This window comes from Antennarius striatus, chromosome 2 (assembly GCF_040054535.1).
Source record: "Antennarius striatus isolate MH-2024 chromosome 2, ASM4005453v1, whole genome shotgun sequence".
Taxonomy (NCBI): domain Eukaryota; kingdom Metazoa; phylum Chordata; class Actinopteri; order Lophiiformes; family Antennariidae; genus Antennarius; species Antennarius striatus.
Window position 1 is genome coordinate 23,871,761 of NC_090777.1, and position 21,637 is coordinate 23,893,397.

Here is a 21,637-nt window from a genome sequence, read left to right on the forward strand (position 1 = left end):
ATAAAATTATGCAGCAGTCAGTCTAATATAAACGTTCACTCATGAGCACAGCCAGACCGTTTGTACTGTAAACTTTGAGGGATCACTAGAAGTGATCAGGGATTCCCTCTCATTGAACCATATGTCAATCTGTTATGTAAATACTGAGATCCAAAGTTCTGACCTGAAGGTGGCGTTAGAGGCAAATTCAGCACTATGCACAAAATCTTTGGGATACATCCTCTGGGGACCATGAAAAGAGAAAAGTGTCATGGAGATGTTTCAGTCTGGACTGACCTGATGGACCATCAGCGCCCTATGAAATGAAAGGAAATGAACTACAGTAGATTCATTGACATGGCTTCTGTCTTTGTGATCCGGTGGGAACTGATTGGCCTCATGTCCGACACGCTCTCTCAATATTTTCTCTCATTCTGTTCATTTTCTGCCAACTGCCATGTCCAATAAGCCATGCATACTAGAGTGGACCGCCGGGCTTGAGCCCGAGTTCATTTAAACGTGTCAGAGCGAGGCGCCTAAGAAGGGCCCCGCCCCGGGGTATTAACATGACAGCGCTGCTCTTTACAGCTTTCTGACAGGCCTGCAGCCACAAAACTGCAAGCGAACTCCGGCTCCCTTATAAGCAGCTTTCCATGCCTGTCAGTCCGGGAGCAGCGCCGGCATGAGTCGAATGTATGGGCCAGTGTGATAAAGTAGGGTGACGCGGCACTTGAGGTGCAGCTCAGATGCTTCCTAACAGGACTGGATGTCCAAAAAGAGACACTTCAATATTCAAGGGAATCACTGGATCCTCAAATTAAGAATAATCACATCCGGAAAGTGAAAGAAAAATAAGGATTAGCAATTTTAAGTTTTGTAATTTCATTGACAAAATTGATATTTATTATTTGTTTATCTAGTTCATGCATAGAAAATCGAAATATTGACAAAATTCCTATTAGCAAATTCCACAGAAAGTGGGGAAAGAGCTTAAAATTTTGGAATTTACCCCATGCCACATGTCTATAAGGCACAGCTAATGTAAACTGAAAAAACATAATGACAATTGCACCTTTTCTCTCCCATTATCTTAAAATTACCGACTCACAGACTCACCGACTCACCGACTCACATTTTAATTTCAAAGACAAACTCATCAAAATGTTAAATAGACTCAAAAGCAATCACAACATTGTTGAATGTCACTTTAAAATCAATTTTCTATCCCTGAGGTTCTAATTTCCACCTTAGGGTCAACAGTGAAGCCATTTCTACGCAGAGGGCATCATTCCTGCACACAAGCAGACACGCACTTTTGCTCACAGGTGCACAAAACAGCAACTATGGACAGCGATTCTGGGAAAACCCACCTGACATGCATTATTCATATAGATGATTCATGTATCTAAAGAATGGAGTGGATAAAGGGGAGTGGTAGTTTGAGTCATCAGTGACAGAGCTTGTCTATGTTATGCTGCTCTCTCTCTCTCTCTCTCCCTTTCCCTCTCTCCTTCTCCTCTATCTGCCCGTCCCTCCTCTTCATCTCCCCTCTGGTGTCTGGCCAAGCTCCTCTCCTCCTCGTCCTCCTCTCCACCTGGCCTCAATGAGTTTAACTGAGAGCCAGCCATTCGTCCCTGGAAGGTAAGCAGCAGGGCTCTGAATGTCACATCCTTAATGAAGATGTATTTGTCTGATCTTGCAGATTTTGCTGATGTTCTATCTGCTAACGACAGTTGATGAGCCACAGAAACTGACATGGCTTCATTTCTCTTCTCTACTTTAATGTTCTGTTTTATGGGTCTGGGGTTTTATTGTGACTCTCTGTGATTATTTGTTGTTTTCTCTCAAGTCTCCCTTTAAAGTGTTTGTGTTAATGACATAAAGTTTTGAATGCTATGTCCTGGAGGTCTAAAGGGGATCGTGCTGATTGGTGAATTCAAGGCACGGACATCTCAGCCAGTATAAAGCCTCTCAAACAGAGTTGCCGATGAGATCACTGATCATCATCGGCAACTCGATGATGACTTATCTCCATCTTCTAATTGAACCGTTTTGAAGAGAACCACTCCTGCTCGGACTTACTTTCCTGTTCTTCCCAGCTCAGATATGTGAGTGAGCTCTCGCCTCCAGACGAGAGGTAGAACCAAAATGTGTTTGACAATGACATATGGAGACACCACCATATCATGTCTTTATATTGAACATGACGTTATATAACAGAAAGAGTGACCTTCAACTGAGAATCCGAGTCAAAGGCAAAAAAACCCCATCTGTCTGAGGCAGGGCTTTTACCCATCACTGACTGAAATGTTTGCGCTCCCATACTGTGGTTATGTAATGTGTTGTGGTGGAGTTATGATAACTTACTAAGGTGGCAAAACTGGAATTATTTACTTGCTATCTTGCATTCTTTGCAGTGGATGACCTGCAAAGCCGATCTAAAAGCCAGCTAACATTAGAGAACCGACATTATTTGCATTGTTTTCATGACACCTTCCCTTATAAATTGTCTCTCCGTTAGCTAATGGGTTCTGTGCCATCCCTGACCTCAGATCACTCCCTCCTTTAACTTCTTGGCTTTATTTTCCTTGCATTTATCCCACTGGTTAAAAAAACTGAGGGTGAAAGTAGAAAGGACAAGACGATCTCCATGTGCAGGAATAAAAAAAAGTTTCAGCAGAACGTAATAATCCAGTATTCTAATGCTAATCAAAGTGTGAAGGATTTTCTGTCCAGGCACCATCTGTGCTAATCTATAAGGCGGATATAGAGAGATTATATGATAAGAGAAAACTCCCACTCCATGTTGATGTCAAGAATCCTCAAAGTCATTGTGATTTATCATCTGGGGACCAGGAATACACATTTTAAGTTTTAAGGCGATCCTTTAAATGTGTGTCGAGATATTTTATTTCAGACCACAAGAGCCCAAACCTGAAAACACGCACAGTCATCAAGTGACGTATGATTCATGGTGGGATTACAGCACCGCACTGCTGGACACATCGTATCATGTGATCCGTTCCACGGTTGTTACATAAGATATGTCACAGGATGCCCCCCCAGGGATGCCTAAAGTCGTTCTTTGTCGTGCTGCTAAATCCCGTTGTAAACATTGAACTGTGATGGCATTCACTTGTCACTGTCTCTCACCATCAGCTGAGGAGGGAGAGGGAATACGGTTCGCTTCAATCTCACGGGTGCCTCGCAATGTCCCCAGAGGGATTCCACAGGACGCGTTGTGTCATAGAGGCTGAAGGGCGGGGGTTGGGTCCATTAAACAATGCTGTAAAGGATAATCTTCATAAAAATAATGCCAGTGGTTGTACGTAAATGTGAACCCGGCTGCAACTAATTGTTTAATAATTTAGTAATTTTTCAAGCATCAATATCACATTTGCTTTTATTGCTTTGCTAGTTATTATAATGGAAAATTATGCTATCAAATGAAATGCTTAAACCACTGGTTGAACCAAACAAGTTATCTGAAGTCAAAAATCTTTATGAGAATTTATTTGATTTTTGACGTTTTAGTGAAAACATCTAATTGATTGTTATGGGATACAAAGCTGCATTGATATCAAAAATTAAATTCAATCCTAACATGGATTTTTGTGAATATCCAAAATGTTAAGCTAAGCAAAATATCCAAACAATAAAAATGATTCCAAAATCGTAAAAATTCAAATTACAAGCCAAGCAATTTTTAATGAGGTAATAATAATAATAATAATAATAATAATAATAATAATAATAATAATAATAATAATAATAATAATAATAATAATAAACAACTCAGCAGGTCAATCAACCAAAGTGTTGAATGTGAATTTACAGTCAGAAGGACATGACTCAACTCGTGACTCATAATGTCAAAGTCACAAATGTTGAGGGCTTATTGTAAATAATAACGTTGTAATGGTGATGCAATTAGTGAGAAAAAGGTGGCAAATAAAACTAAATATTCTGAATGGTCAGATAATATGTGGGTCAAAGCCTGAGTCATGCTGCAGGCTGCTAATCAAACAATAGTGACACACTGACATTGTCAATGCTCATGATGTGATTAGTGTTCCGCTCTGACATGCCTTTCAGCCTCTAAATGACTTTTTTCCTCGGACCACAGTCATCAGAAGCGGCAGGCCGGATTTCCTTCACATCACATGGAATCTTAGAATTTTCTTGCATGCGGCTGCAAAACATGTCTGAAACGGAGACAGAAAACATTGTCCAGTGTGTCACGGCCAGATGAGGCGCAGGAAGGAAACCAAAATCTCACCAAAAAAATGTCATCTGTTGATTTTTTTTTTTTGGTAATCCTGCTAACAGAGAGACACGTTTGACCAGGTCAGCTGGTGATCTCTGGTTTATCGACTGCACCGTAATCTGAGTCAAAGGCCTCCAGTTAATCACAGCTGAACAGGAGGGTTAGTCCAGCCAAGCTCAGAGACACAACAGTGTCAGACTCTCTCAGAATAATCTGCAGACCAAAGCCACAGCTGGATAAGCTCCATCGACCTCCTCCCTGTCACTTTCACATTCACACACACCCCAAAGTCATCTCGGTTTTTGTTCTAGCGGTTACATAAATGAGAAACCGATTAACCTCCAATAAGCAACGCTGGTTTTTAGTAACACCGTGTGGAACTTGATTAGACAGAATTCTCTGTAGGGCGCCAGAGCTTGGACTTCAACACACTTAGAAGAAGCATCCACCCACTCTGTCCTGTGAAAAGGTGGCTCTGATTAATGGAAGCTTGAAGTCCTCCAGACGTGACACTTTCTAAGCTGAGATGAAACGACTCCGACTGTGGAGATTTGTCTTTCTTACTTGTACAGGATGGCTATCATCATGGATATGTGCAGCCATAAATTGTCTAATAGAACTGTATTGTCTTCTGGCATGCTTTAATTAAAAACGATATCAGGGCTGATCATTTATGATTAGATAAAATGAGAGAGGACATGTTCGCTACGATCAATCAAATCAAACACGATTATTAGATACTCCTCCATGGCTACTTAAGTGAATTATAGGCTGAGATACAGTTGATTCATTTTTTTCGAGCAGAACACAGGCACCCACTCTGGATTATTTTGTCGTTTTCTACATTTGAGGTATTTTTTTAAAAAACATTTTGCCTATATCTTGAAAATGTTTGATCCAGCCATCAAAATGAAAAAACCCTGGCATAAGGAATTAATAATGTTCCACCATCAGATGCAGTTCGATAAGGATTGGAGTTATAAAACTGATCGGGGAGATTAAAATAAACATTTAGAGTGGGGCAATATGTGTTGGATAACAATATGGTAATGAGGAGGTTAAGGAGTTATCAGCTGATGAATGTCTGTGTAAGATAAGAAATACATGCAGATCCACCAGAAATCACAAGTGATGGAACACGCATGATTCCAGCTATGGTTATTTTATTTGTTGTGAGCAAAATCTGAGTAAAGAAATGTCTCCATGACGACCTGGCTGAGTTTATGCAGTGCCCTTCGTTTCCTCACTGTGATGCATTTTATTATTTTTTTATACAATCAGCAGCATTCACACTGGCAAGAGTTGAAAAATGATAAATAGACAACAAATACAGCAATGATGCCGCAGGATTTAAAAAAAAAAAAAAATGATATTACCATAAAAATAACAAAAAAAGTTGAATATTTGTGTGGATTTGTCCTGCAAAATGGGAAACTGAGAAGTGACTGGTATGAAATGAAAAAAGAAAAAGCAGGAGCAAACTAATTCAAACAGAAATAAAACATTTCTTCAAAGTGAGAACTACACACACACACACACACACACACACACACACACACACACACACACACACACACACACACACACACACACATCAATCTCATTAATCTTTCAGTGTTTTGTTTTCACACATCCTCAGAACTATTTTTCAAGCGTGTTTGTTGTCGTGGCAATGGCGTTGGCGAACGATTGCGCTCTTTTTCTGGCTGTGTTATGGTTTTTACTGAAGCTGTTTCAGAGATGAAGTACAAACCTTTGTGGCGCTGTTGACCCCCATGACATCACTTATTATTATGTAGTCTATTTTGAGTGGCACTAAAAGCGATTCTAACCGCTCCATTCAGACTGGACATTTTGTCATTGATGGTGTTCTGACTTGCATAGCGATGAAGACTCATTCTTCATCCTGCGTGATTATCTGAAAGTCCTTGAAAGGCAACGTTGCCTCCATGTCATCTCTCATAGAAGCATTGCTCCAGAATCATCTTTCATTTTTTCATTCTTGTTCCAGAAGAAGTGATGCATTGAACCACAAACATCATCTGGTTTGTGGACGAGAACAAACTGATCATCTGGATTCAGGATCTGTCACAGTTGATGCTGAATTGAGGCCATTAAGATTCTCTTGACAACCTATAGGGCTCATTTATTCGCCCTGCGTGTCTGCATCGCATTCACATGACTGCATCATGAATGAAAATACATCAGCTAAAGACAGCGTTGTAGTTATTTCCATCCTTTCCACTATCTTAATGAAAATAGTTTTGTTCTCTGGCTTTAAAACTCTCATGTAATTATTCTGATGTAAATCCTGAAGCACAAATCTTTCTAACTCTTCCCATCTGTCAATCCTGATTTGTGTATTTTTATTTAATATGAACTGTTCTTATCTTTCGGAGAGGATTATTTTTTATTTGGAAAAAGCTTTTTTATCTGTTCCCGCATCTTCTCCTGCAGGCCGGGAATATTGAGCATCAAAGACACAGAGAAAGCACAAAGAAATTTAACTGGTCTCGTGTTTATTTGATTTGAATTTTGCAAATTTGAGTGTGTTCAGCAAAAACATCACTGTGAATCAAGTGTGAATAAACTTTCTTCACTCTAAAATTGTCTTTGTGCTAATGCTAACATCATTTTAGATGGGAAATGCTTCAGACACATCTGATGTGTTTGCCTCCAACATCTCCAAGGAATATGACATCCTCATCGGTTCACTCTACAGCGTGTTCTGTAAGTTCATACAATGAGCAAACCTCCATTGATCCGTTGGTGACTTCATGCAGGCATCATAAATCCAAATAGTTGAACATTTTCCCCGACTCGTCTCAAATCGCTCTCATTTCCCTCACAGGTACGCTGTCCCTCACAGGCAACTGCCTCCTGCTACTTGTTGCATATCACAAGCGATCGACCTTGAAGCCTGCAGAGTTCTTCATCATTAATCTCTCCATCAGTGACCTTGGGATGACGCTGTTTTTATTCCCACTGGCGATTCCATCGTCGTTTTCACACAGGTTCGGTATCTGATGTCTTCCTTTTGAGTTAAATTATTTCAGTCTTTTTTTTTTTCTATCAAAAAAGTCCAACATTCCTCGGCATCAGTTTGTTTTTTCTAAGAATTATGCTTTCTAGTTTCAAATCATTTTTGGTTAGTATTGGATGAAGCAGGGAATGTTTTTTTTTTCAGTATTTCCTGATTTTATATAGAATATGTCACGTGAGGCAGAATATGGACCCAAGTGCAGGACACCAAAAGCAAATCTTCCCTCCATGATTTATTAACAAAACATAAAAATTCTCCAGACAGACAAGAAACTAATAATCAGGACAGACTACCAGGAACCAAACATGAGCAATGAACCAGCCCTGAGCCCTCATTGAGCCAGGCTTAAAAAGCCTTAGAGTCATTAGCTCAAAACAAGTTCAGGTGAGATGATCACCATGGTGTGTGGATGAGTCTCAGGTGTGGAGCCGTGGCTCCACCCACCAGCTTGGCCTCTCCCTGCCACACAGCAGCACTGCCACGCTGAACCGTGACAGTACCCCCCCCTCAAGGGACGGCCCCTGACGTCCCATAAACTGTCACAGGGAGGGTCAGGAACAGGATCAGACTCGAGGCGGGGAGCAGGAACAGGATCAGACTCGAGGCGGGGAGCAGGAACAGGATCAGACTCGAGGCGGGGAGCAGGAACAGGATCAGACTCGAGGCGGGGAGCAGGAACAGGATCAGACTCGAGGCGGGGAGCAGGAACAGGATCAGACTCGAGGCGGGGAGCAGGAACAGGATCAGACTCGAGGCGGGGAGCAGGAACAGGATCAGACTCGAGGCGGGGAGCAGGAACAGGATCAGACTCGAGGCGGGGAGCAGGAACAGGATCAGACTCGAGGCGGGGAGCAGGAACAGGATCAGACTCGAGGCGGGGAGCAGGAACAGGATCAGACTCGAGGCGGGGAGCAGGAACAGGATCAGACTCGAGGCGGGGAGCAGGAACAGGATCAAACTCGAGGCGGGGAGCAGGAACAGGATCAGACTCGAGGCGGGGAGCAGGAACAGGATCAGACTCGAGGCGGGGAGCAGGAACAGGATCAGACTCGAGGCGGGGAGCAGGAACAGGATCAGACTCGAGGCGGGGAGCAGGAACAGGATCAGACTCGAGGCGGGGAGCAGGAACAGGATCAGACTCGAGGCGGGGAGCAGGAACAGGATCAGACTCGAGGCGGGGAGCAGGAACAGGATCAAACTCGAGGCGGGGAGCAGGAACAGGATCAGACTCGAGGCGGGGAGCAGGAACTGGATCAGACTCGAGGCGGGGAGCAGGAACTGGATCAGACTCGAGGCGGGGAGCAGGAACTGGATCAGACTCGAGGCGGGGAGCAGGAACTGGATCAGACTCGAGGCGGGGAGCAGGAACTGGATCAGACTCGAGGCGGGGAGCAGGAACTGGATCAGACTCGAGGCGGGGAGCAGGAACTGGATCAGACTCGAGGCGGGGAGCAGGAACTGGATCAGACTCGAGGCGGGGTTCAGGAACAGGAGCAGACTCGAGGCGGTGTTCAGGAACAAGAGCAGACTGGCGTCCGTGCGGGGGTACTGGAACCGGCACTGGAACAGGCTCGAGGTCTGACAAAAAAGGCAGAGCTGGAATTCCAGCATAAGCTGCCAGCCATGCCCAGGTGTCTCTCCCCCGCCGTCTCCACTCAGCCTGTTCTGGGTTCCAGGAATTGCTGCTGGTCAGGGCAGCAAGGAGGTTGGTGTCCACTGGGTCCAGAGTTGGCTGGTTCATTCTGTCACGTGAGGCAGAATATGGACCCAAGTGCAGGACACCAAAAGCAAATCTTCCCTCCATGATTTATTAACAAAACATAAAAATTCTCCAGACAGACAAGAAACTAATAATCAGGACAGACTACCAGGAACCAAACATGAGCAATGAACCAGCCCTGAGCCCTCATTGAGCCAGGCTTAAAAAGCCTTAGAGTCATTAGCTCAAAACAAGTTCAGGTGAGATGATCACCATGGTGTGTGGATGAGTCTCAGGTGTGGAGCCGTGGCTCCACCCACCAGCTTGGCCTCTCCCTGCCACACAGCAGCACTGCCACGCTGAACCGTGACAGAATAACTGAAAATGATCAGAATAACTGATAATGATCTGATTATCCATTACATTTTCACTTTCTCTTTCTGTGCATACAGGTGGCTGTTTGGGGAGGTCATCTGTCAGTTCTACGCAATGTGTGGAGTGTTATTTGGTCTGTGCAGTCTGACCAACCTCACGGCTCTCTCTTTAGTGTGCTGCCTTAAAGTCTGCTTACCCAACCACGGTGAGGGGATTATAAAATGAGATTTTATAACAGATATTTGATGGAAGAAAAAAATGACCACGATATCCTTTCTCTCAGGTAACAAGTTCTCCTCGTCTCATGCTCGCCTCCTGGTGGTTGGAGTGTGGTGTTATGCGTCCCTGTTTGCTCTGGGGCCCCTGGCACACTGGGGACGCTACAGCCCCGAACCCTATGGCACAGCCTGCTGCATCGATTGGCACGCATCCAACCATGAGCTTTCAGCGTTGTCTTACATCATCTGCCTCTTCCTCTTCTGCTACGCGCTACCCTGCACCATCATCTTCCTCTCCTACACCTCCATTCTGTTGACAGTGCGGGGGTCACGCCAGGCCGTCCAACAGCACGTCTCACCACAGACCAAGACAGCTAATGCGCACAATCTCATCGTCAAGGTCAGAAGCTTTAATCGTGTTTGTACTGATTCAAAGATGATGTTTTCTTTAGCTATGTTGGAATCCTATGCACATTAATTATGTGGATGTCCATCTAAACAGTTTCCATATATGTCATCATGACACATATGTGTGTTTGAATGTGTTCCTATAGCTGTCAGTAGCCGTATGCATTGGTTTCCTGGGTGCCTGGAGCCCATATGCTGCTGTGGCCATGTGGGCTGCTTTCGGAGACGCCACAAGGGTCCCTCCAGAAGTATTTGCCCTTGCCGCCCTGTTTGCCAAATCTTCCACAGTCTACAACCCAATGGTCTACCTACTGTGTAAGCCCAACTTTCGGGAGTGCCTGTACAGAGACACGTCGACCTTACGACAGAGGATATGCAGGGGGAGTCCGCAATCAGATCCGAAGGAACGCTTCGGGTCCTCCTCACATCGCAACAAGGACGTGAGCGTCTCTACGCCGTTCTCCAATGGGCAGCAGGAGAACTACAGGGCGTGCACTGATGATACACATTCGCTTCATGTGACCTCTCCCCAAAGTACAGCCTGTATCCTGACTGGATCCAGCTACAGGGAGGTGACCATCAGTCAGCTCCCAGCCAAACCACAGGCAGATTTTCTCTAGTGGTAAAAACCTTTAGAGGATCACATAAGACAGATGGAGGCGCGAGGAGACAGAGATTTCATGGCAGGGGTCATCAAGCATATTTGTCCAATTGTGATGGCTGAGTTTTCAAATAGAAATGCAGTATTAAAGATTAGTCATTGTATTTTAAGCAATTTCCTGCCATTTTCTCAACCTTATTTTCATTAACCTCTATCAGTACAAATGATCTCCTCAACCCATAATGACGTAGCCCCTCCTCGCAAACAGAAGCATACAGCTCTAACCGGTTTACCCCCTGGATATCAGGGAGGAGGCAAAGAAAAGTAGGAGTTTGAGACTCAGTAAAACATTCTGTCAACAAAAATAAGCCCAAGTGACTCCTCTTGCATCGAATAGATGAGCTCTGTGATTCTCTGGAGTTTCCTTTCACAGTCTGGGCAGGCTGGGATGGATCGGAGAATAGATGGAATGTGAATTAGAGACTCTTTGGCCTGTTTCCAGGGGTAGCAGGAAAACTTATGATACCTCTAAGGATGAACTGGTGTCTGCAGATAGAATGCGTTGGCGAGTTGGATGTGGTTTGCGAGCCACAAGTTGGCAAGTACTACTTTATGGCATGACAACACCACAGTCTGAGAGTCTGAAAGTCTCTCACGATGACCCACAAGACATCTCTGCATCTTAGATTAATTCATCTATCCTAACTTTATAAAAAGATTTTCCACAGAAATGTTTGCTTGTAATGACTTGATGTCTTCATCTCTATCAGCTTGACTCCTGTTTCATATTAATATGCAGCAGCATAACCAAATTCTGACCATGCAGAAAATGAATCGGGAAAATCCCTGCTGGCTTCAAGGTTAATTAGATAAATGTGTGACACTTTAAAGCCGCTCACCTTCTTCTGCTCACAAGAGGAACATGCTAATGTGAGGATTAGCTGTGTTTAATATGCGGCGTCTGCAGAGATGTTGACTGGAACTGTGAGAAATGGCCAGAGTTTAAATTTATTGAGGTCTCCAGGAGGAAACATTCAAAAAGAAAAGATTCAAGAAAAATTATTGTGAAGGATTTTAAAGGAGAGGAAGAAATTACATGACAGTCAGGGATTAATGTGATGTTACTTGGTCCAAAATGAAGTATTCACCCTATGGGTGGCCAATGTTGCTGAAATAATAATATTTATTGGATAGTGATGTTACTGATGATATATGCATGCTAAACATATTCTTGCTTCCATGCCCGGAGCTGTGGAGTTTCCTTATCTCCCGTTGCAGTGACGGAACAAGTTTTTTGTACTGCTTTTGTTGTTGCTTGGAGCCATATTCTAGCAGCTATTTTCATTTCACCTTTAGCCATAACTGTTGTTGCCTCATATTATCATCATTAGGGTTTCATTTGCTGCACAATAAAAAGATGCAGGTATTATCATAAAAATTTGCTTCATGCCTGCAAGCTGGTATGTGGACTTTTTGTCTTTTTTTGTCTGAAACCAACTTTAACAGAGACATGAACTCAAGCTGCCAGTTGGTGTTTTCTTTAAGGAAATATACAAGTGAGTTCAAGTCTCTTAAAGCAGATTATGGGATTATAAAAATACAGATGGAGAAATGTTTCTGAGGCGAGGCCATGACCTGATGGCCGTGCTTAGCTGTGCCGTGTAACCTGTGGTTTTAAAACCAGCTAAAATTTGAACTTATTATTATTTATGGGATCTAAAAAACATTTTTTGGAGGACTACTCATACGTAATCTCAAATAAATATTAGATTATGATTATGACTTTCTGTGCATACACTGCCAAAACAAAGTGATGAGAACAAAGACACTATTTTCACATTTATTTCTGCGGTCCTTATTTAATGTGACGCTGTGATGTGTGGCTTTATATATGCGTATAAAAATAAGCATACTGTATGTGTCATTATCATGAAAGCTAATTACTGTTCAGCTTTATTTACAACAGAAATAAAGACATTGAATAAACACTTTCATCTGATTTTTCTATGGAAACAGGAACTTTTGTGCTTGTCTTAATTTTTCTTTGCATTGTGTTGATCAATTAAAATCACCCCAAACAAAGAAAACAGTGGTTCATACTACTTAAGCAGAGTAATCATCACACATAACATCTACATATTACCATAAATCTGATTATTTGCATGTTTAGTTGGATACGCAATGTTTCTAGACTCTAAAAGAAAAATAATAATCAAAAATAGACGGATAGTGATTTCAGTACTTTCCGTTCGGTGCACATTTATTGTATCTATAGTTGCCTTTTACAGATGTGTATTAATGTTAAAACGTTGACCAATATCATGATGCCAGCAGTTACAGCTCTTTGAAGATAATACACAAGAGAATCCGACTCAGGATCTAACCTTACTATTTGTATATACAGTATAATATACGCATGTGATTAACCACCAGTGTGTGCTAGAGTGGACTAACAATTTCCTGCGGAATTAATAAAGTAGATTACATTTACATTACACTTATATTTACAACGCAACATTAATTGCCATAATTTTCCATATTTCATCTCAAACATCATGATCGGTGAAACTTTCATACTGCAGCTATGGCAACAACGTACTGTACATGGCATTGATGTTGCTGGGTCTGTGTTTCTTAGGTAGCTTTACAAAAACCAGTGACTTCATTTCAGTGGCTCCTGACATCCTTCAGGGCACACTAACAGGAACTATGCTATACAGTGGTAAAGATTTCTCACTTGTGGTACTTGTGCGTAAACTGTTACAAGCGCTCCCCCTGCTGGTCAGGTGGTGCACATGCTGGAGACTCATTCTGCTTCTTATCCTCTTCATTTGCTCCTCTGGTGGGAAAAGCAGTAAGTGGTAGCACAAATCACGTTTCTCTCAGAAACACTCTGTCACTTCCCAGCCTTAACTGCAGCAGGTCTGAGAATTTAACCGGAAGTATTCCATCTTTAGTTTTTTTCTATTTTCTGATGGGTTCAGCAATCCTACTTTTGATGTTTTATTTAGGATTAATGGTTGTGTTTTTGCCAGCATTGGTTCGACTGTCCTCAGGGTTACTCAGAAGATTCAGAATGAATATTGATTAAATTTTTAATGGATGTACGTCTTAGTTAGAGAAGAGATGACTGAATTTGGAGGTGGATCTGAGTGGGGATATAGATTTTCTGTCAGTTTTAATCATTGCAGAAGGGTAGGCTGTTCTAGTACGACATCTAGTGGCAGTAAATGAAGGTCACCACATTGTTCACACAGGTCAGACTTCTGCATCATCTCATTAGGGATCCTCCTCATCCTCATTATGTTTGATATTGTGCAGTAAATGTAGTGGGCATTTTACTGTTCAATTGTTTTATGGCCAACATATGCCCTTTACACACATATAAATGTGCTCTCATCTATATCAACATCTGTTAAATAAGGAAACCTATTTAAACTGTTTTATCTTGTGTAAATAAAACAGTAAATTGGCATAGGTAAGTTACAAAAACAGTTGACAAGAAGAATATTCATTCCCATGCATATGCCTATTTATACAAGAACTGAAATCAAGAGCTGATGTCCAGCCAGTTTACATAGTTCCCTGGATAATAACCAAAACTGCTTTAGTTCTTACATTAATAGTTCTGGCACTGTGCAGCTTTTTCGCATTCCATGTTTTATTTTCTGTTTGTTTTAGTCACATGATACACACAAGAATTACTAATTGATTTTTTTTTAAAAAGAAATTAACAGGAAAATGAAGAAATCAAAGGTATTCTAATATTTTCAATTGCTGATAGTTCTCTTTTCATTGCTTAACATTTTGGTGTTAAACAGACTGACATTTAGCCTCCACTGAAGTATTAACACTTTCTTATCCTTTTTTAACAGATTGCACAGATTATCACAGTGAAATGGTTGGTCAGTAAACATCAGCGTTTCATTTTGTGGAATTCATATGCAACTGTATGTTTTAATGTCTTACTGTTCCCAGTTGTATCTGTTAAAGAGATTTATAGAATTCACTTTTGAAAAATTATACATAAAACAGATAAACGATACAAAAATTAAATTTGTATTTATAAGAAATAAAGATGACCAAATGAAATGTGTATTGTATGTTTTTATTGCCCGCTGTGGTGGTGATGATGTGACTCAGACTGTAAAATAATTCTGGTAGATGGTGTCTCTCACTGCTCTGCCATCCTGGATACCTGGCAGGTGGACGGGTCATCATCAGGGTCTTCAGTTTGGAGGTTCGGGTGTTGTTCTCCTCTAATAGTGGCAATAGTATGAAGAACAACACAATTAAATGACCGACTCTCCCAGGAATCATCCTGAGGTGACGTAGGCACTGGAAACGGGCTTTCAGCAAGCCAATGGTCATCTCCACCCAGCTTCTGGTCCTGCAGTGAACCCAGTTGAAGTTCCTTTGGGGGCCTGGTTCAGCATAAGGGTTCAGCAGCTTCGGTTGCCAAGGGTAACCCCTGTCCTCCAGCAAAAAGCCATTAAGGTCTCCTGTGATGTATAGTAAATATATTAAAGTGGATTATGTGGTACGCAGCATCACATATGATCTGAACAGATGTTAGTTTATCTATGATGCAGTCTCTGACATGTTGAAACAATAGTCATTATACACATAACTGCAACTTTTTTTTTCCATTTACATGCACTTTTCTTAAGAATTTTTTAGAGTTCATTGTGAGAAATCAAAATTTCTTCCCTTTATATTTGGTAAAATGTGAGACAAAAGTTGGGGCTCTAAAATACGATACAATAATAGTCAAACTGGAGTGCTTTAGTGACAGCATCTACTGCTCTCCATGAGGCTTAAGAGTTTTGATCAGACCTAGAGAAAAAAAAATTCTGAATCTGCAAATTTGAGATGAAATTGTTGATAATTAAGAGCTGAAGAGAGCCTTGGTGGTAAGCAAATTAATTCATGATGCTTCTCATAAACACTTCCCTAATGAAACAATTTTACGGTTGATAAAGAAAGCCCACACCGTATAATTAAGAAGTGCGCACAGCCAGTGCGGGTTAATGACCGCTTCCCGAAATAAATCATAGCTCACATAGCAGTCAACAGGAAATAAAGCTGTCTTGGACAAAAGCTTGACCATATTTATTTAAATATGTTCCATATATTTATTTCTTATTTATCCCAAACTATTTTAAAATACACCCATCCCCCGTGACTACTACTCTTATAGTCTATAGAGTCCAGATACCCAGTTTTATGTCACGTGATTGGAAAATATTTGACCCACTTAAATAATGATGAGTCTTTTAAAGCTCCACGTCTTCTACGTCACAGTTTCAGCACAAGCAATGATGCGTTTATCAATATTTACGTTATTTCACCATCTAAAGCCCGGGCCTGATGGGTATGTTTCACACAGTACGTAAAACTTGTTGATGAATCGCTGTTTGGTTTGTTTGTCTTTTCTTGCGTAAGTCGCTTCTGGTTGTCGCGTGAGGGGAGACACACGCGCCGAATATCAAAACCCGGCACTTTCAAATTAAAGGTTGGTTTTCCTGCTGATGCCTTGTTCGCTTAAGTGTTACCTTCAAATTTAATTAACAACTTCCAGTGAGTTTACGTTGTGTTTTACTTTAGAAAAGATAACGTCAAGTTATTTAGTAAGCTATTTTTTTTAACCGTTGTATTCATATTTTAGTCAATTAACCCAAAACAGCAGACAGCTAGCTAGCTGTCAAAATTGGTTGAACTCTTATAGCATTGGTTAAAAACGACTCATTCTGTCATTCCGATGTCTTATAGTTCAAATTAATTGTCTAGCAGCGATGTATGAGAGTTTGAAAACACAATTTGTGTTTTTCACAGGCTTTCACCAGCATTTCCAGAATGACATTTTATACTCAACTCTTCACGTCCAAGCGGGGACCTCTGGCCAAAGTTTGGTTAGCAGCGCATTGGGAAAGGAAACTCACAAAAGCTCACGTATTGGAATGTAATTTGGTGACATCCATCAGTGACATCATTTCTCCAAAGGTAAAAATATACATTGCCAAAGCCTCATAATATGCTTTTATAAAGTTATGAAAGCTGAATGCTACATATCTGGTCTTTACAGGTGAAAATTGGTTTGCGGACAACTGGTCATCTGCTTATTGGTGTGGTCAGAATCTACTCCAAAAAAGCAAATTATCTCCTTACAGACTGCAGTGATGCTCTGGTTAAAATTAAAACTGCATTCAGGCCAGGTAATGCTTTCTGTTTGTTTCATCGGTCATGTCAGTAATTTAATCACTAGTGGTATCAGCAATCTTGACATGGCTCTGTTGATACATTGGACTGGTTGAAAAGTTAATTATTTATGGAAAGAAATATTAAATAAATTAAATATTACATATGACTTGTTTTTTGACCAAGCTATATTTGGTCAAAAACAAAGAGGCTCTTTTAAGTTCATGCATTTAGATTTTTTTAAAATTAAACCTCTTGGGATATCTCTTCCTGAATAAATTAGGCCAACACTTGGTCTATAAAAACAGTGTTTGCAGTTTAACATTGCAGTATCTATGTTCCCTCTACAGGCTCATTGGAGGTGGAAGTACATTTCAGAGGATTGAATGAAATTGGAATGCAGGACACAGTGTACTTAACAAATTATATACCACTTAAAAGTACCCCATTTAAAACTAAGGCAGTGACAGCAGTTTAAAAATAAGTTCTATTTCCATAACAGTTTTAGTTGCTCTGAATGTTTTACAGAGGTGTTGATTTAGCATGATCAACATTTGGAGGCTATGGTTTAATGGTGACATCATCAGGAGACATCATCAAATTAAACCTGAGTTATAGTAGATCAAACGTATGGAACACAGTGCACACTAATAGAATTCAGTTTTGAATCATAAACGTAAGCTGTTGTTTGTTGTGTGTGCTTTTTCAACCAGCATTTGCTCAGTCAATTCTCTGTGGAGACGAACCACCAGAGGGTGGCACAGGTTTAGTTACATAACAACATATTTGGGAAGAACGTTTGTAGTGCAAAATTATGAGATATATATATTACATCATACATATCACATATTACATTATGTGACATATTAGATTTGTCATAAGTATAACATGACAAGAAAAAAATGTTGGAGAACAGAAACAGATTGTAGATACAAATCTCTGCAGCTAAAAAACATTAATGCACTATCATCTGATTTAACATTCTGGCATCTCAGTGCTAATTTGTGTACTTTTGTAGAGTTTGTAAAATCACATACACACTGTACACTGTACATATACATACACTGTAATTCATATCTATTTTTTTCAGTTCCAGAGAGATGCTGTTTAATATAAATCATTTTGTGTGTTTTTTTCTAAATATTTTAAATATTGCTGTTGTTTCTTTCTCAGGTCAGACAGATATGCCCATGGAGAGGCTGGAGGCCACACATAAATCAATTACCCTGATGGAAGACTTCAATGTCTTTGATGCTCAGCTGCCAGACCCGAGGTACTGGCAACAATTACAAACATTTAGCCTTTGATTTAGGCCACTTTTTATATGTGGTCCTAAATAAGTTTTAATGCTTGAAATACAATTACCTGTATTCCTTTTTGAATTCTGACAGCAGGGTGACCCTTTGTTTTCTGTTTTGGCCAAAATCATTCCATTTATTCTCCCCAATGAGATTTCTGTTTGTATCTTTACTATGTTTTCTTCACACTGGGACACAAGTACCATTGATGTGGTTGACCATTTTTCACTGAACCAGAGTCGAGCAGAGGAAATTACTCTAAAAGAAGATTTTGGAAATGAACTCTTGAAGTTGATGGATTTCGGTAAGGAGCTAATTTGTTGTAGTTGTACTCTTTGAACTTCATATTAATTTTTTTTGTTGTTGTTCACATGGAAACCTGCTATAACATGTCATAAAAAGTCTGGTTGGGTGTAAACTAGCTACTGGATGCATGTTTTACTCTATCTAATTGTAGGAAATGAGTCCCAGATCTACCACACTGGACTGATGGATATGAGCTTCCAGAGCCTGACTCACCATGGAGACAATTTTGGGGATGAAAACAAAGGATTTGATCTGCTTGGTAGTTATTTTGTATTGACCTTGTTTTGGCATATTTAATCCAATGACCATCACAAACTGAAAAAAGCAATCCTGGTGTGTTAAGTACTATTCTGTTGTTAATAATGGGCTTTAACTTCAATCTTACCTAATTTTTCATCCTAAAACAACAGTTTAATCAACAGAGTAATCAATTCTTCAAATCTCTAACAACCCTGCAGATTTTCTAACAAGCTCCAGTGATCATGTTGACGTCCCAAAAGCACCACAGAATGAGAAGCCAGAAATGTCTGCCTTCAATCAGGAACAAGGTGATCATTCATCATGATGAGTACATCACTGTTGATGCACCAAAATGTTCTGTTGTTACCTGAGGCTGTTTGTTCAGATGAAAACCGTTTGATGGTCCAGCAGCCCCAGTGGAGAGCTTTGTTATGTGTTCATCAAACGAACAGATTTACATGTTTTCCAGATACTGACACCGTAGAGGTCGAGACCCCATCCCTGAATGAGACCACGCTGCTTGATGATGAGAGGAAGGCGTTTGCTCTAGCACCTGTAGCCTTCACATGTAAGCCCAGCAGAACTAAACTTTTGTACCAATTTTATCCAAATACTTATCCAGATACTTTTTTTCCCCTAGCAAACTCAGAGCGGAAGAAGGGGAAGAGGAAACGTAAACTGCTTGTGGATCAGAACAAAGAGCTGAGCGATGAATCCATCAGAGAGCAGTTCAGTGCCTGGTCAGATCTGGTTGCCCCCATGGACATGGCCCCTCCGACGCTGCAGCTAATGCAGTGGAAAGAGAGCGGAAGTGCAGACAAACTCATGATGCAGCCGTGCTCCTCCATCGCAGCTCCACAGATAAAAGAGGTGAAAAGATGAATGCATGTTGGTCATTTTCATAAAGATGATGAATTTATTGACATTGCACTAGAATGTAAAATTCATGCTGCGACTGTTAAATCCCATTTTGCCTTAAAAGCTCTTTGCCAAGAATATTTTCCATGGGAAAAATTATGGTGTGTGTGACGAGGTAGAAGTGAACCGCCAGGATGAGGAAGGTAGGAAAAAGCAGTTACAGAATTCTAGCTTAACATATGTAATCGTTCATCAGAGGTTTATGGGTGCAACCCAACATTGAGTTACCATCATTTGTCCAAGTTGGAGCTTGTGTTTTCCCATTTTCCTACATGTCTTGAATGCAGCATTACCTGGAAGCACTGTTTGTGAACAAACTTGACTTATTGCTAACTCCTTGTGATGTGCTGCCTTTCCAAAAGATCATTAACTCAAATCTGTAATGGCTTTAGAAAACAGTTTCCACTTAAAATTTCATATTTGAAGGGCATTTGTGGAGCCGAGGGCAGAGAAATGGAAAAATAACGCTCTGAGAGCCATGAAGGAGACTGAATAATTAAAGCATCCCAAATATCAATTAGTCTAACAGAATGCACTATACCAGATGAGTCAAGGAAAAACGAGAGACATCCAGTGAAACAAAGGGATGAAAGAAAAGGGAGGGATCTCAGATGATTAGAATAATTAGAATTACTGCCAAAAATGGTTCTCTTCCACATCAAACATCCCAGAGTGGAACGATTTGTTCTGGCAGCTCCATTTAAAATCTTTTTTTTTTTTTTTAATGTGACCTGCTATGCCTGTGCACTGAATATCTATGATTTCACATTATGACATATTTACAGATATTTCCCCATTGATCCCCCTAAACTACACACTATCGATCTGATCTGTGTGTCTGCTCTTGTGTTGTTTATTATGCTGTTAATGTGGATATAATGCACATGCACTCTGCGCTGTTCCCTCCCCCACAGGCCAGAGGGACCTGAGTGTCCCCGCCACAGCCAACGACAGCATTACTGACTTACCGATTGATCCCGACCGAACTCAGAACACCTCTGAGCCGATGGGCCTTGATCACACAAACTACTATCAAAATTCCTTGGAGCTCTCAGGAGTAAGCATTGTCGTGTAAGGAGAGCCGTGATTCTCCGGTTGCTGCTGCTTCTTATCTTTCTGGTTTATGATCTGACCTCTATGTCAGGGTGAAAACACATGGGAGATCACTCATCCAGAACTTCCCTCAGAGGACTCCATGTTCGTTCATCCATCTTTCAAAGAGACTCAGTCAACTTCCCTTCAGTCTCAAGAGCTGGTAAATGTACTTACAGTGCAAATAAAAAAGGAATAATACTCCACTGGTTTTTCAAATTTCTTTTGCCTGTTGTTGGAATGAATGTGAACGAATCAATTGTGTTTATCTGTAAAAACAGTACAATAGACAAACTACAATCGATCAGCGTTTAGCAGATGGTTGGTGTTCTGTTCTCATTCTGTTCTGGAGATGTGCCCGGCATCCTCAACTGAAATCCTTTCTTCCTCTACTTGCAGTCTGTGCAGGATGGCCAGGACTTTGAGGAGAGGAACCTGACCAGGCAGGCTCAGAAGCTCTTGGTTTATCTGAAAGTAAGGACCTAAAAATAAATCCTCAGATGACACAACATTGTTTGAGATGCAAATTGATCCTGTAAATTTATCTGCACATCAGGGTTAGGTTCAGACCAAACTAGGATTAAGCATGATGCTGGGAAATCACATTTCCTCTTTTGTGTGTTTGTTCAGAGCACCAGAGGCACCGTCTTCAGCCTGGAGGCGCTTTGTGAAGGTGCCTCTCGCTCTCGGGCTGCAACCACTTTCTTCCGTCTCCTGATCCTGAAGAAACAGGAAGTCCTTCACCTGCAGCAGAGCACTCCCTACGGGGACATCATCGCCACGCCTGGACCCAAGTTCTATGATTAGTGGGACAGAAAAGTGTTGTAAATAATGTCCCAGGTCCATGTTTGCTACTGTCAGTTTCCAGGCAATTTATATCAATAACAATGTGTTTCAGGGCTAAGCAGTGAAACTTTTCTGTTTTTGTGTGCATATCAGACATCTGATCTGTTTCTGGTTTTTCTTGTTCAAATGCATGTTTTAAAAATATTTAA

At 41.1% G+C, this 21,637-nt stretch overlaps 2 protein-coding genes across 2 annotated transcripts; both read left to right on the forward strand.

The window, feature by feature from the left end:
* Positions 1–1,505: 1,505 nt before the first annotated feature.
* Positions 1,506–12,597, forward strand: LOC137602423 (opsin-5-like). Its single transcript, XM_068325117.1, has 6 exons — positions 1,506–1,620; positions 6,886–6,976; positions 7,098–7,260; positions 9,441–9,568; positions 9,647–9,981; positions 10,136–12,597. Exons 2-6 carry the CDS (start codon positions 6,886–6,888, stop codon positions 10,607–10,609), a joined length of 1,191 nt encoding a protein of 396 aa, XP_068181218.1. The 5' UTR covers positions 1,506–1,620; the 3' UTR covers positions 10,610–12,597.
* Positions 12,598–16,446: 3,849 nt separating this feature from the next.
* On the forward strand, positions 16,447–21,449 carry rad21l1 (RAD21 cohesin complex component like 1). The gene is made up of 12 exons (XM_068324223.1): positions 16,447–16,593; positions 16,676–16,805; positions 17,962–18,061; positions 18,287–18,390; positions 18,544–18,651; positions 19,102–19,200; positions 19,273–19,502; positions 19,615–19,693; positions 20,465–20,607; positions 20,695–20,805; positions 21,051–21,116; positions 21,273–21,449. The coding sequence occupies exons 1-12, from the start codon at positions 16,447–16,449 to the stop codon at positions 21,447–21,449; spliced, it is 1,494 nt and encodes a 497-aa protein (XP_068180324.1).
* The last annotated feature ends 188 nt before the right edge of the window (positions 21,450–21,637 follow it).